The sequence below is a fragment of the Adiantum capillus-veneris genome, chromosome 3, assembly GCF_014529385.1.
Source record: "Adiantum capillus-veneris isolate H3 chromosome 3, ASM1452938v2, whole genome shotgun sequence".
Lineage (NCBI taxonomy): Eukaryota > Viridiplantae > Streptophyta > Polypodiopsida > Polypodiales > Pteridaceae > Adiantum > Adiantum capillus-veneris.
The window spans coordinates 162,498,671-162,513,581 of record NC_140933.1 but is presented as its reverse complement, the minus strand read 5'-3'; the positions used below and the strand labels follow the sequence as shown (position 1 = coordinate 162,513,581).

The 14,911-nt window shown below is 43.9% G+C and overlaps 1 protein-coding gene across 2 annotated transcripts; it reads right to left on the bottom strand.

The window, feature by feature from the left end:
• Positions 1 to 2,721: 2,721 nt before the first annotated feature.
• LOC147462085 (nucleolin) lies at positions 2,722 to 5,194 on the bottom strand. 2 transcript variants are annotated; one of them, XR_015187669.1, is made up of 5 exons: positions 4,897 to 5,194; positions 4,627 to 4,743; positions 4,485 to 4,555; positions 3,436 to 3,831; positions 2,722 to 3,347 (listed from the first exon to the last, which is right to left on the bottom strand). XR_015187669.1 is itself a non-coding variant. In XM_086509529.1 (4 exons), the coding sequence occupies exons 1-4, from the start codon at positions 5,188 to 5,190 to the stop codon at positions 3,528 to 3,530; spliced, it is 786 nt and encodes a 261-aa protein (XP_086365655.1). In that variant the 5' UTR covers positions 5,191 to 5,194; the 3' UTR covers positions 2,722 to 3,527. The 2 variants fall into 2 exon arrangements, 1 of the variants encoding a protein (XP_086365655.1); XM_086509529.1 differs by having other exon boundaries at positions 2,722 to 3,831.
• Between the last annotated feature and the right edge of the window lie 9,717 nt (positions 5,195 to 14,911).

Below are 14,911 nucleotides of genomic sequence, written 5' to 3'. Positions count from 1 at the left end.
CCTTGAAACTAAGCAAAAACTTATTTTTATGAGAAGTTATATTCAATTTATAAAAAATTTGTTAAAATTGCACTAAATTTCTATAATTTTTGCATCCTAAAAATTATCGTCATAATCTTAATTTGGTATTAATTTCGAAAAAAAAGTAAAATTTGGCTATGTTCTTCACCTCATAACTGACCTAAGGTATGAATGTGACCTATATTTTTTTTTTCTAGATACGCCAAATAATTATGACAAGTTTCTAGAAAAATAGGACACTTTAGTGTCTCAGGACACTCAAGTGTCCGATTACAGAACTAGTGTTAATTAAGAATGTGTTGATCGGCCTAAATCAGAAGCAGCTAAATTTGCCTCAGCATAGCAAGGGCCTAGGACTCCAGCGGCATCATCTCGGCATTCACCCTTCTTAGCATCAATTCAAATGAGAGAAGCCAGCTCTGCAACTCACGGAGACTCGAGAGCACCGTAGTAGAGAGAGAGAGAGAGAGAGAGAGAGAGAGAGAGAGAGAGAGAGAGAGAGAGAGAGAGAGAGAGAGAGAGAGCCAAATGCCATTGTCTTCGCCATTTTCCCTCCCCCACTCTGCCACTTGGCATCCCACGTGTCATTCGGCCTTTGCCTATCTTTGATTAAAAAATTGGCATCTTCAACATCTACCCAAGATTCTCCTAGTTTCCCTCGATTTTCTTACAATCATGCATGCATATTAATAATGAGTATACTCCATCTCTTTCAACCAATCTAAAAAATATGTATTTTTAAGAAATAACCTTCCCTTTGTTATTAGCAAAAAGGGAAGGCATCACTAAGGCCTCACCCCTTTAGGACACACCAAAAAAAGGAGTGGTAAGAGTGCCCATAGGCTCCCTAAAGGGTCCTCAAAACTTGAGGGCCATTCAAATTTTTTGGGCCTATGAAAATAGTAAGGAGCCTCCCATAACCACACTTAATGGGTTTTCAAACATTTGCAAAAGGATGGAGAAGGGTTATAGAGAGTCACTATGCACTTTTTGCCCTCATTTAGCCCACTTATAGGGTGATATGTTAATGTGGGGAGTGATTTACGCACCCCCTACATAAATTGTAGCAATCACCATATGTAACCACTAAAACTTTAGGATGAGGGTGCCTCAAACATAGGAGAGAGGTATGGACACACAAAGTTTTTAAAGGACCCACCAAAAACCATGTAAAGGGCGCTTTAGAGGGTCTATGGGGGAGCCGTCTAATACAAGCCAAGAAACCCATGGGGACATATGGATAGAGCACCAAGTTGCCAATGCGAAGGTTGGGGATTGGAAACTTCTGTTGTGAGGGGGCACATCAAAACGACAACCTTTTTAGGGGCATTTGTTTGCCTGAAAATTTGCACTAATTGTGGCCAACTATAGATCCCATTGCCCGAGGTTCATTTAAGACCCCATGGTATATACTGTTGTGGATAATCCTAGAGGCTTTGTACTTAAAGGTATAACAACTCTTTATCAATCTACTAATTTTCTCCCGATCTTCATTAATGTGAGTACACTTAAAAGATTGAAATTTTCCACAAAGATTGGACACAAGGGTTACATCCTCTATAAGGTTCCTCTATGTCGTCCTCACATTAATAGTCTTTTCAAATATTTACGAAATTGGATCGTGAGTAACAATGCTCTTACATTGCAAAATATGGCGATGTGGAGTGGTGAGGACAAGCAATGGCAAACAAGAGAGTACACTAATTGGCAATAAGTGGTGTTTCTACATGCCATAGAGAGAGAATTAAGCTCAAAACTAAATGGCAACTTGCCTGATGACAATGTCCTTAACAAAGTGAAGGGTCACAGTGGCATTCTAAAGCAATTGAATGAAAAAGACCCATATGAAGCTCTCAAATGAAAGAACTCTTTCACAAACTAAATTATCAAAGAAAGATTTCAATCAATCATTACTTCACATCAAAAGTATGCCCAACTCCCTTCTTCACAATGGCTTGCTTTAGAAAGCCAAAAAGCATTAAGATACAAAAGAGTGTGGCATAGGTTTGAGCAATTTACTTGGACATATTGAGGAACTTCATAGAAAAAGGGCAGAGTCATTGATGTGATTTTCCATTCCCTATGGTTTATTCAATCTTGAAATTGTAAGCAAAGGGAAGATGTCATGTGGACGGTAAACTTTGACGAAAGAAATTCAAGCAGACAACATGACTGAAGCAACGACAATTGGCATCCTCCCATCAGTTGTCAATTGATGTGTAGCATTTTCAAGGTCCTAAGGGCAATACAATAAATGACACTCTCAATTTATGGGGCCCTATTGTCATGAATTTGGTGTAGTTGAGCTTAAATTTAGATCAGTCCAAAATTGCAAGGTGATACAGCCATGCAACCTAAAAACCCTTAAAGATGTTTCTGAATAAACACCCTTGTTCGTACCGTGCGCACTACAAGAATGTATAAAGAGTTATTGGGACTTACAAAGAGATGCCCGACTTTCATCAGTGCAAAAATTCTCAATAAGCAAAAACAATACACACTAAGGCAGCCTTTCAAGTCTTTGTGACGACATCCTTTCGAAAAATCTACGAAGGTTGCAAAAGGCATAGCTGAAATACCTTAGTAAGGAGGCAAAGATCATTAGGTTAAATTATTTCCAAGACCTAGTAGCAAGAAGCACGGTAGCTGCCAACTAGAAAGAAAGTCTGAACAGAACCTTGGGGAGCAATACAGTTCAGCTTAAGAAAAGGCAGGGATATCCATTAGTAACAAGACCAATCCTTACAAAGCAGCAGATAGGATCAAAGAGCCATTTTTTGTAAGCTATAAACACAACATATCACATCAACAATCTTTATACAGCCTATATCTCTGCTCTTTGCCATTCTTAATAAAACAAAAGAAGACCAGCAGAACTAGATGGCTGATTTGCAGAGAGCTTGCTCTTGCCCATTTCTTTGCCTTGTGAAAGGCTTCACTCTTGCAATTCACAGACAAGTCAATCCTGCTGGCCTGTGATCATATAACTAAGGATCTACAATTAAATGCTTGAGGTAGACAAGATGGAGATGCACTGTTTTTTGACAGCAAGCTGACTTGCAGTTAAAACCGACTTTTCCAAACCCAGTCTTAAATAAGGGTCATTGTTACAGAGCATCTCAAAAATGAAGAGGAAAAACACAACAGCTGCCAAGTACCACTTTCTCAAGTGGCATTGCACAACCACTCTGGCCAGAGACCAGAGAGGAGAGACAATATGTTCGTGCTAGCGTACTGATGGTCTACCACAAAAGAAGAACTAAACATGCTCTCAGCCCCCAACATATCTTTGGCTTCGATCCTTCCTGGGAACAATCATTAAGAATCTGAAGTGGTAAATGTGCAAAGCCAAACTTTAGAACTTCTCCTCACCTAGTGCTTTACTTCATAAGAGCTTTACACAGTGAAGCTTACAATTTACATTGGCCTTGGACCCGTCACACGTAGGCTTCCACTTCTCGTTGATCATCGTGCCTCCTGTACACCTTAACCAAGCTCACAAAGTGCTACGTGTTGGCCTTCGCTTTCTTTTTCGGTTTAATAATAAAGTCGTCATCTTCATCATCAGAATCTCGCTCTCTCTTGACCTTTGATTGTTTGCTTTCACCATTTGGTGTGGTACTTTTCTTGCTTAGTTTCTCTGCAGAAGACTTCTTCTGGGATTTCACAACAGATGTAGACACCTTTACCTCAGACTTCTCTTTTACCTGCTTGATCGGAGATCCCAGTTTCTGGCTGGCCTGATTTTTCTTCTTACGTTCGAATGCCTTCTTTGCAACATCATGTTCCAGAAGTCCATGTTCCATCATCCTGCACAGAATATAGGTAGTACAGCTCACACACAAAAACAGAACAAACATTTGCTCTATAGTTGACACAACAAAGGCTGTTTCAACGCATATACTTTCCCACTATGTTCCATTCAGATTGATATAGTTATATGAAACATAATGCAGTCGTAGACACATACAGACTAAATTGTATTTAGATCTGAGCTCTGAACTTGGAAATTGTGAAAGAAAAACCAAGGAAGAGAGTGTGACTGAAATAAACACCTTCTTTAAGGACAAACAAGCCAAGATGACACATCAAGGAAACAAACTTCAGATAAAGAAAACGGCATCATAGACTCATCCATTCAAAAAAAAAAAAAAGTATGTATAAAACTGCAAATTAACCCTTGAAAACAAAAGAAGAAATCAGTAATGCACAATTAACTTGTGGAACTACAGATTCTTCAAACCAAGCCTATTCGTCTTACCCCGAATGCCAAGTCAAGTGTAGGAATTGGCTTAGGAAAGACCATATCAAGAAGTACGATGCCAAGAACATCAGAGCTTTTATGAATGTGTGTGTATCAGTATGGGTGTGTTTGGGTGTGTGCACGCATGCACTTGCCATGTTATAAGTTGGTGGATGGGTGGGTGGGTGCATGCATGACCGTGTCGAAGAAAAAGACATACCATATTTCCGCCATCTCGCTTGCTGAGTTTTGAGAGTACAGCGACTCGTAGAACATGCGCAATGGATCTCTCTGATGCAGTGACAGAAAATTAGGCTCTGAACATAACATCAAGAGGACAGTAACAAAGTGGATGAAGATACCTCATCGGGAGGGTCATGTTTCTGGCCTGGAAAGCTGTATACTTTCTTTTCTTTCTTCTCGGGTTCATCAGTTGAGGATTTCTTCTTCTTAGGGGGGGTGCCCACTGAGACCACAGCCTGCAAAGCACATTCAAGCCACCCAAGAGCTTACAAGGTAAACAATGAGCAGGAATATACATCAATGCTGTGCCGATATCCAAATAGAGAGAAACCTCATGCTATGGCATACCTACAAGATTTCTATGTTATGCAGAGAGATAGAGAGCTTGCCTCTTCCTTCTTGACGACCTTGACCTTGCCTGTGACTTCGCTCTTCTTGGTCTTGGAGCTCTCTTCTCTTTTCGAGACTTTCACGGCAACATCTGTCTCCTTCTTCACAGATTTTGAAGGAGCTACAGAGTGCTTCTTGGTCACCGGGCTCTCTTCTATTTCCTCTTTCTTCACCTTCACCTTGGCATCGCCGGCTAGAGAAGACTTGGCGAGCTTCGTCTTCGTCTCTGCTTCGTGTTTCACCTTCACCTTCGCCTTCGTCTCCGACATTTTGCCCCCACTAGTTTTGAACATTGGCCGTGTTTTCCATTTGAATAGAGAGAGTGTTATAGAGAGAGAAAGAGAGAGAGAGAGAGAGAGAGAGAGAGAGAGAGAGAGAGAGAGACTCCAAAAGGCCTATGAGACAAATAATAAATTAGGACGCATTCGCACGAGCGGGGTAGAAAATCCCACCTTTCCTCAACAATTGTGGATTGCTTTTATTAACAACACAATCATCATGAATGATGGAGCATTGAGAAGGTGGGGATAGAATAAAGGGTTTGCAAACTCTGTCAAAATCCGTAAAATTGGGAAATGCAGGGAGTGTTTTCTGATGTAAGCGAGGACAAGTACAAGTTGAACAAAACCTGTATGAAATTGCTCTTATACCATGTTTGATATAATCTTAGCGAGCAGCGGAAATTAGAAAAAGTTAAAATAGTGTAACGAAATTTGGGAGAAAAATATCACTTGAACATCATCAAAAATAAGAGTTTTATAATATAATCACATAAGTAGAAACTTAGAGAGAGAGTTAGCTTCGTTGAAGACCTCCAAAGGTTAGTGTTAAAAAGTCCTTTGACCTTAGGTAAGCTAGGGTTGTGGTTGAGGTGGGAACCCGGCCCAAGCTTGAGGTGCTTATCGTGCCTGATGACTAAGGTGCTTGAGGTGCTCGTCGCGCTTGCTGACTAAGATGCTTGAGGTGCTTGCCCACTAGGGACCTTGAGGTGCTTTGTCGTGCTTGCTGACTAAGGTGCTTGTGTTCCACAAAGTCAAAGCATCCCTACAAGAGAGGGGGCGATCCCTGAAGCTAGGGGGATGAGAGAGAACACACACACACACACACACACACAAGATAAGCCAAGCCTCAAGAGGCAGCAAGGACACATGTCAAGCCCCTACCCATGTTCCCTCATGGTGTGCCTAAAGCCTATTGGTTGGCCTCCCAAGGGGTCCAATGATAAATTCGTTAATTTAATTAACTGTCTTTGCATTTATCAAGCCCTCTCTCTCAAAGGGGAAAGGGAGACACTTGTCCCAAGACTACCCTTGTTGCTTGTTATGCATCGTGCATGTGATTGTCCAACAGGCTTGCAGGGGTCCAATGAGCTTCAAGCATGATCTACAAGGGGGGGTCGACCAAAGCAAGAAGGGGGCTAGCTTGGGAGGTATACTCTCCCACACACACTCTCATTGTGTGAAGTGCAAAGTGCAAGAGCTCCATCTCCTTCTCCAAGCTAGTAGAGAAGTTGAGAGCCTACACCAACACTCTTGGCTATGGAATGCAAATCCAACCAAGAGCCATGCTTCAATGCTTAATCTTGTCATCTTCATTACTATGCTATTATGTATGCTAGCAAGAAGAGTGATGATAAGTGAGGAACTACTTCTTTCTCCTATGGAATGTTTCTTCTTCCTCTTCCCTACCCTCATTCCCTGCTAGCTCTCTCCACCTTTGAAGGTGCTTGAGGCCTTGGGACTGAAGCTTGGGATAGTTAATGCTTTTTGCAAAGTTTATGTTATGCTCATGATGCATGAAGCTTTCCATCTTCATTGCATGCCAAGTTAGCTAGGTACTATGTTTATGTTGCTAATCAATTAAGTTCACCCTCTATGCTCTCAAAGTAATCTCATAAAAGTGCTTTCTCTAATTTTCCTAATTCCGCTACTCTCAACGCTCATAGGCCATTTCCATTAAAATTTACTGATAAGAAAGATATTCAAAACAAGTGGAAGTTAGTAAGAAAAGGTCTCGTTCTATGGGAGTAGGCCTTTTTAGGGGGGTGAGCCTTAAGATATTGTGTAATTTGCCCCATTATCCTTGCGTGTTCCAATGGGTCATGGATGACTCTCATGCGAGTAATCATCTTATCATTAGTGTGTACCAGAAAAATTATTTAGAGTCAAGGTAAGTAAAGACGGATTAACCTGCAACTCTAAAACCGGCAAACGCTAAAGACCATGGTAGCCATGAGTAGAAATCCATAACTAAAGTCTAAGATAGACCACCTAACATCAGTCAACCTAAACATAAATTATAGACAATGGATCTATCCTAGCCTTATAGCTCAAAAATCTCTAAATCCAGCGTCCTGGTCCCCTACAAGACTGGGAGAGCCTCGTGTTTAGGACGTGTGTGTGCTCTTTTTAAACTAACACTTATACACAAAAGAACATAATTGTTCAAAAGACAGTTGGCTTTTAGACAAAGGACAAGGAGTAGCACAAAAACGACTCAATCTTTGATTTATTTTTGTAAATTATTGTAAGAATGAGGTATCATTCTAGTATTTTTGTACATAAGGTAGTATGGAGTGATTGTCTATAGTGTGAAAAAAGGGGTGTAGGTACATCAATGTCGGACGTCAGAAAAGCCAAAAAAGATCCTAAGAAAAAATAGAGTCCTCACATGCATCCATGTAAACAAGACAACATATTCATTAGCCTTGAATACGTCTTATATGTGTCAACAAACCCTATCAATTGTTATCCATGTCCATCTTACAACCTTTTTTAACCTTACAACTACTATCACTACAACACGCCGCGCAAAAATCGACGGGATACTAAAGACTCAAAGCTAGATTTAAAACTAAAATGCACTAGAATAAGCATCGAAATAAACGTCGGTATCGTGTTGTCAGTATATCCACTGGTATACAAAACGTCGGGATAAGCAGTAAAAAGAGCGCCGGAATGACCGCTTGTATATGCGCCAATATGATATTTTACTATGTCGACAGCTATTCCGATGCTTATACCAGCATTTGTATCGAACTTTGTATCGACAGTAAAACCTGGAAAAAAAATGGGCAGAGAGGGCTGGGAACTGATGTTGCATGTACTGCAGCAACAGAAAACAACCCTCTCTACCCAAAGGAAGAGTGCACAAGCAACCACACTTCACCTGCAGCTTGACGCTAAAGAGCGAGTGTATACAGATTAGCAAAATCGTAAGAAGAACAAAACCACAAAATCAAAAGCTTAATCATGACAAGTTCCCAAAAGCATAACCATAACGTCGACTCCCAAACCATAGGCACAACAGCATGAAGATTCTATAGCCATAATTAAAACATGATTTGAAAACTACAAAACCATAAATATAACCCACTTGCCATACCATAACCATAACAGCCATACCATCATTGCAAAACCATAATCATGATTAACCATAATCTGATTGCCATACCATCATTGCAAAACCATAACCATAACTTGATTGCCAAACCCTAACCATACCATGATTTCCATACCATCATTGCAAAACCATAACCATAACTTGGTTGTCAAACCATGACTATAACCGCTATGCCATGCCATAACCATAACGTCTGTGCCGTACCATAATTGCAAAACCATAACCATAACCATAACCTTTGTGCCATAACCATAATTGCAAACGGAATGCAAAACCATAAACATAAGTGTGAAATTGTACATGTATACAATGAATGAGTAAGAGTGTATCAAGAAGACGAGTACAACTACAAAAAAAAACATATATAGAGGATGTCACCCAGATGGTAATGCCTCCCAGCCAAACGGCCTCTCCCTCCTCCTACAACTGGGTCAAAAGGGCCACAGGTCCATGTTTGTACCCATACTTCTCCTCTCGGCGTGTCGGAGGGCGCTTCACGGCAACTTCCTACAAATTTATGGTTTAATCATGAGATAAATCTTCAAATAACATATGCATTTTTGACAATTTAAAGCATACATATAATACTTACAAACTCATGTCAAAATGTTTCTAGCCTCCACTTCCAAGATGTGATGCTCCAGCAAACTCCAAACATGCTCTGACTGCATCTCTCTATTGTTGAAATCTATCAGGATTGTCTTGTGTCTCTCGTGTAATCCCGCCCACTCCTCTACGTCCAACCATGCCGGCTTTGGACTGCCATCCTTGTACCTGCCTCTCACCTTTGATCGATGGTGTGACATTGTGGCACACGCCACGCCCAAAATCTAGTCATTCGAGACTAGATCATACCCCTCTGTCGGCATGTACTCTCTGTGAATGGCATCGACGATGTAACTCTTTCTTTCATCATCTTGATTATCCCAAATCTCCATCACAGAGTGGACAAATTGAACTCTACAGAGCTGCCGAATCCTTTGTCGCATGGCCTTTCCAACCCTATCCACCACAATAGCCCATCCCTACTCTTGTACACCTTGCTAGGATCATGCTTGTGTGATCCCCAAGGTGTACGTTGGTTCAGTCAAAGTGTGTCAACCATAGATGATGGCATGGGCAGGTATGTGCAGGCTAGCAAAAGCATGGCAAAGGGTTGGAGCAGCTATGAATATCATGGGTAGACATATAGTATCGGAGATGTATGGCTGATGTGGTTTATAGGCCAAGAAAGGCTCCAAAAGGGGCTAATTTGGGTAGTAGACGAAGGAGGTGAAAGGTGCAATATTTGGGTCCAGGAATGTAGAGCTTGAAGTGCTAAAAGAGCAGGTCCAGACGGCTCATCAAACAGAGCTATGGAGCCCAATATATTGAAGTTTGAAGGTTCAGTGCGTTGCAGATTCTTGCCGGATAGGGCAGCTGGGGACAGGTGGCCCGAGTGGATGTCAGTGTATACGCTCAATTTATGGACCCTACCCATCTTTTCAAATTGCAGATCAAAGCTATGGATTGTAGTTTATGGCCAGTTGAAGTTTTGCTGGGGGCTAGGTTGGTGCCCACGTGACCAAATGGGGAGGCATGCCATTTGGAAATTTTTTGGACCGCGACGGAGTTTGAGAAGGTGCTTTGCAGCGTATGGAGCTAGTAGGAACTGACTGCTCATCAAACGAAGCCCCCGGGTGCTCGTGGGCTGAAGTCCTATTGTTTTGGCCGCGCTAGTGTCGCGCTAGCCCCGTCTGGTGGTTCTGGTTGGCGCCCGGGGGTGGTGTGCTGAAGTGATGTGGCAGCCCTCGGCTGGGGCCGATTTTCGCATCCGTTGGGGTCCCCTATTTTTTTTGAAGGCAAACCCCCCCCCACAGCGATATCGCTAGTGCTCGGGTAGGGGAGGGTCCCGAAGTAGGCGGCGAGAGTTGCAAGTTAGCAGTGAGAGAGGAAAAGGGTCCGAAGGAACTCAAAAGCAAGGGAGCGGGCCATATGAGGCCTAAAGGGCCAATTCAAAGGGCAGTCCCACCCACCACAAAGGACAGCAAAGGAGAGAGAGAGAGAGAGAGGTCCAAAAAAACAAGTGTAAGCCAAGCTGAGCGGCCGAGCCTGGAGGACAAAGGACCAAGACGTGTGCACTATGCAAGAATTGCCAAAAATGAAATGTGCCAAGTGCAAGCAGTGCAAGGAAATTCCAAAAGGGTCTCAAGTGAAGTGTATGAGCTGGAGAGCTCACCCTTTTTTTCTTTTTTTGGTTATAGTTCCCCCTATAAAAGGATGAAACGTGAATTTTTTGGGGCTTTTTGACCAAGGTAGTTTTTTGCCTCTGTAGGCTTTTGGGCTATTGTCTTTTTGCCGAGGTTTGTGTCAGCAGGGGTGCATATTGATTGTACATGGTTGTATATGCAAGAAGGCCATTCATTGTTGTCTCTTGGCATCATTCCCCCTTCCCCCTTCTCTTCTCTGCTTGTCTCTGTGTGTTTCCGAGCGTGTGTGTCCCCCCCGAGGTTTGTCGTGCAAAGGGAGATAGAGAGAGGGTGTGTGCTTGTGGAAGGCTGTGAATTGAGCAGAGAGGTGTGATTGGGTCTATTTGGTGCATTGCAAGGTGTGTGTGGGTATGATTGTGTGCAGGCGGTGGTTTGCTTGTAGATAGTGTCGAGTTTTGAAGGTGAACTCTAGTGGATTGGGGCGTTGTGTATACCTTGGGCTATAGTGAGGCATTGTGTTGTGTGCTGGGTGTGTTCCCCTTCCCCCTCTCCATCTTCTGGTGCCCCCACGGAGGAGTTTTCTGATGCTTCAATTTGCGGTTGAAAGCGGTGTTTTTTAGCCGACAAAGTGGTTGACTGATGATCGAGGTGTTTGATGGTCGAATTTGAAGCTGGCAGAGATGGTGGAGCCAAGTTTTGGTCCCATATTTACGGGCGTTGAAGATCCCGAGGATTGGTTAGCAGATTTTGAGTTATGGCTGATGTTGATGCTTATGTTGACGAATGTGGAAAAGCTGCAGATGGTGCCACTGTTGATGCGAGGACGAGCCAATGGTTTAAAGAGCAGTGATCGAGGATCATGGCAGAGGTTGCAAAGTCAGTTTCTAGAGTGGTTTCGAGAGGTGATTACTGCAGAGGAAGCTGGTGAAAAGCTGAAGGCGGCATGCCAGGATGTGAGTAAGGATTTTTTCTATTTTCATTGAGCAGTTTGAAGCCTATTAGAGGCAGTTAGAGGTTGCTACTGGGGTCAAAAGCAACCAATATTTGAAGCTGTCAAAGCTGCTAGAGTGCTTGCATCCGAGGATTAGAGAAAAGGTCAAGGCTGGTGCTGACACCTATGAAGACATAGTCTATTTGGCCAAGATGAAGAGCAAAACAGTAAAGCGGAAGCTGGAGCTGGGCATGTTGAAGCCAACAGATTATGTACCTGTTGCGAATGTAGCGAAGTGTCCTTTGGTCCGGTTCCAGTTGTTCAAAGTGCAGAGCCTGTTAAGGTGAGGCCTATGGTTGGTTATGTTCCTTGGAGATTTTCGGTTTGTGAAGTGCATGTGCCGAGGGTGGACAAGCTTGTCAACGAGGAAAAGCTCCATGTTGAAGTGAACTAGTGTGCAAAAGCGGTAGCAAATGTAGAGGTTCTAGTGCAGCTTAAAGAGGTAAAGCCTATTCTTATGCAAAGTTTGCATGAAAAGGTAACAGAATGCAATCAGGTTGTGGATATCGAGGGTTCGAAAAAAGATGAAGAAAGTGATCAAAGTCATGGTGATGGTCAAGCTTTTGTGGAGCAGCAAGCGCATGAAGAGGCTGATACAAAATCGGTATATGATGCCAGTGCTGATGAAGGTACAAGCGAGGAGGATAGAGGGGATGAGTTCACATCCTATGGCGAGGAGGCGGAGTCTGACGAACCTGAGTTGGTAAAGGTAAAGCTGCCTTATTATGTGTTTGATGATATGGTAGTAGCCCATGTGCAAGAAGAGCAAGGAATGGAGCAAGCCGATGTACATGATGAAGACCAAGTGGAGCTGTCTAGGCCTACAGGTGATGATATGCAGGTAAAGGTGGTGTGTGGTGCCATGCTAGTGGCCATGCTGATGAAAGTGGCGGTGGAATGTGCCATGGTGGTGCAACTGGTGCAGAATTTTTCCAAGAGGAATACAACAGCCGTGCCTATGAAGGAAGACGAGGATGATGCAATAGAGAATGAGTTTCTCTCTTCCTTGATAGAGCATGATGCAGCGAAAGAAGAGGTGATTGAAGATCAGGTGATTGAAGCTGAAGAGCAGGCGGGTTGATGAGGAGGAGCTCGATGATGCTAGAATCGACTGTGTGGCCAAAGAGGAGGTTGTGTTGCCGAAGACGGTGGAGATTCCGATGTAGCAGACACATCGAGTGGTGGATAAGGGAGAATCCCCGGTAGTGGCTTTGCTTCCATTGAAAGTATGTGAGCTATGGTTGATGAAAATGATGGTAGGAGCAGCCAGTGCGGTGGATGGTTCAACAGGTGCAGTGGTCTATAGTTGAGGCCTCCACTTTATTTGGTCGGGAGGGACGGTCATACATGTGTTCGAGCTTGTATCAGGTACATGTTTTTTGGATGGTGATATGCTTGATGCTGCTTGGTACGGAGTAGATAGTTTGCAGAGGGATGCATGGAGTGCTGAAGGTAGGCTATGGGATGCCTACACATATGATGGTCTATGTGCTGGGGTATGACACTATGGTGAGCAGTTACACATGGGTGGAAGATATCAAAGGCAAGTGTTTGATCCAGGCAGAAGCTATGTGATGCAGGGGATGGGGCAACCCACATGAAGGTCTGACAACAGGCAGACTAAAACTATGTAAATATGGTTTTGGTTTTCTCATAGTGTGTGTCAGGTTTTGGTTTTGGTTTTCTCATAGTGTGTGTCAGGTTTTGCAGTTAGAAGGTGAATAAAGCACTTTTTTGGTTGAGCATGACTGCTCAACTAGGGGGTGGGCAATGATGGTACAGCCAAAGTGTGTCGACCATAGAAGATGGCATGGGTAGGTATGTGCAGGCTAGCAGAAGCATGGTAAAGGGCTGGAGCAGCTATGAACATCATGGGCAGACAGGTAGCAGGAGAGATGTATGGCTGATGTGGTTTATAGGCCAAGAAAGTCCCTAGAAGGGGCTAATCTGGGTAGCAGATGAAGGAGGTGCAAGGTGCAGTCTTTGGGTCTAGGAATGTAGAGCTTAAAGTGTTGAAAGAGTAGGTCCAGACGGCTCATCCAACAGAGGTACAGAGCCCAAGATATTGAAGTTTGAAGGTTCAGTGCGTTGCAGATTCTTGTCGGCAGACAGGGCAGCTAAGGACGGGTGGCTTGAGTGGATGTCAGTGTATAGGCGCATAGTGCTCAATTTATGGAGCCTACCCGTCTTTTCAGATTGCAGATCAAAGCTATGGATCACAGTTTATGGCCACTTGAAGTTTTGGTAAGGGCTAGGTTGGTGCCCATCTGACCACATGAGGGCGTGCCATATGGGATTTTTTGGACTGCGATGGAGTTTGAGAAGGTGCTTTGCAGCATATAGAGCTAGCAGAGACTGACTGCTTGTCAAATGGAGCTTGAAGTGAAAAGATATAGCAGTTGGAAAATCGGGTACATTTGTTCGTGATTGATTGCAGATGAAATCTGGCATTTTTGCGGCCTCGGTTCGGGGTCTCGGGGAGTCTTGAAGTGTGGCAAGGTTGGATGAGTTTGAAGTCAGTCAAGTGAGGCTGTGGCCGGGTTTTTCGGCTCGACAATCAGACCGGTAGGTGATAGTTTGCGGGCAGTGCAAGTTGGGTTTTTTTTTTCAAATGGGATTTTAAAAAAATGAAAGAGCTTGGAGGCCATGCTCACCAGAGGGCTCCACGTGGCGGCCAATACTGTCGTATGCAGTGGAAATGGGCGAGTTGGTGGGGTATAAGACCCATAACGTGATGCCATTTGGGTATGTGAAGGCAAGGAGGAACTCCCTTGGAGTGAGGCTATGGCGGCCCGCCGGCCTGCTGCTCTGCGCAGTGGCGCTCGGGGATTGAAGCCCGATTGTTTTGGCCGCGCTGGTGGCGTGCTAGCGGCGTCTGGTGGTTCTTGTTGGCGCCCGTGACGGTGTACTGAAGTGACGTTGCCGCCCGCCAATTTTCGCACCCGTTGGGGCCCCTATTTTTTTGAAGGCCCACCCCCCCCCCCCCCAAGCGATATCGCTAGTGCTCAGGTAGGGGAGGGTCCCACGGCACGTGACAGTGGAAAGTCAGCAGTGAGAGAGGAAAAGGGTCCGAGGGAACTCAAAAGCAAGGGAGCGTGCACATATGAGGCCTAAAGGGCCAATTCAAAGGGCAGTCCCACCCACCACAAAGGGCAGCAAAGGAGTAGAGAGAGAGAGAGAGAGAGAGAGAGAGAGAGAGAGAGAGAGAGAGAGAGAGAGAGAGAGAGAGAGAGAGAGAGAGAGAGAGAGAGAGCTCAAAGAGGTCCAAAAAAACAAGTGTAAGCCAAGCTCTGCGGCCGAGCCAGGCGGACAAAGGACCAAGAGGTGTGCACCATGCAAGAATTACCAAAAAAGAAATGTGCCAAGTACAAGCAATGCAAGGAAATTCCAAAAGGGTCTCAAGTAAAGTGTACGAGCTGGAGAGCTCACCCT

Excerpts from the sequence above, each read along its gene's own strand:
- LOC147462085 (XM_086509529.1), bottom strand. The coding sequence starts at position 5,190 with ATGTTCAAAACTAGTGGGGGCAAAATGTCGGAGACGAAGGCGAAGGTG. Across the intron at positions 4,556-4,626 it reads AACATGACCCTCCCGATGAG|AGAGATCCATTGCGCATGTT; the intron begins GTATCTTCATCC and ends TCACTGCATCAG. Across the intron at positions 3,832-4,484 it reads AGCGAGATGGCGGAAATATG|GATGATGGAACATGGACTTC; the intron begins GTATGTCTTTTT and ends TATTCTGTGCAG.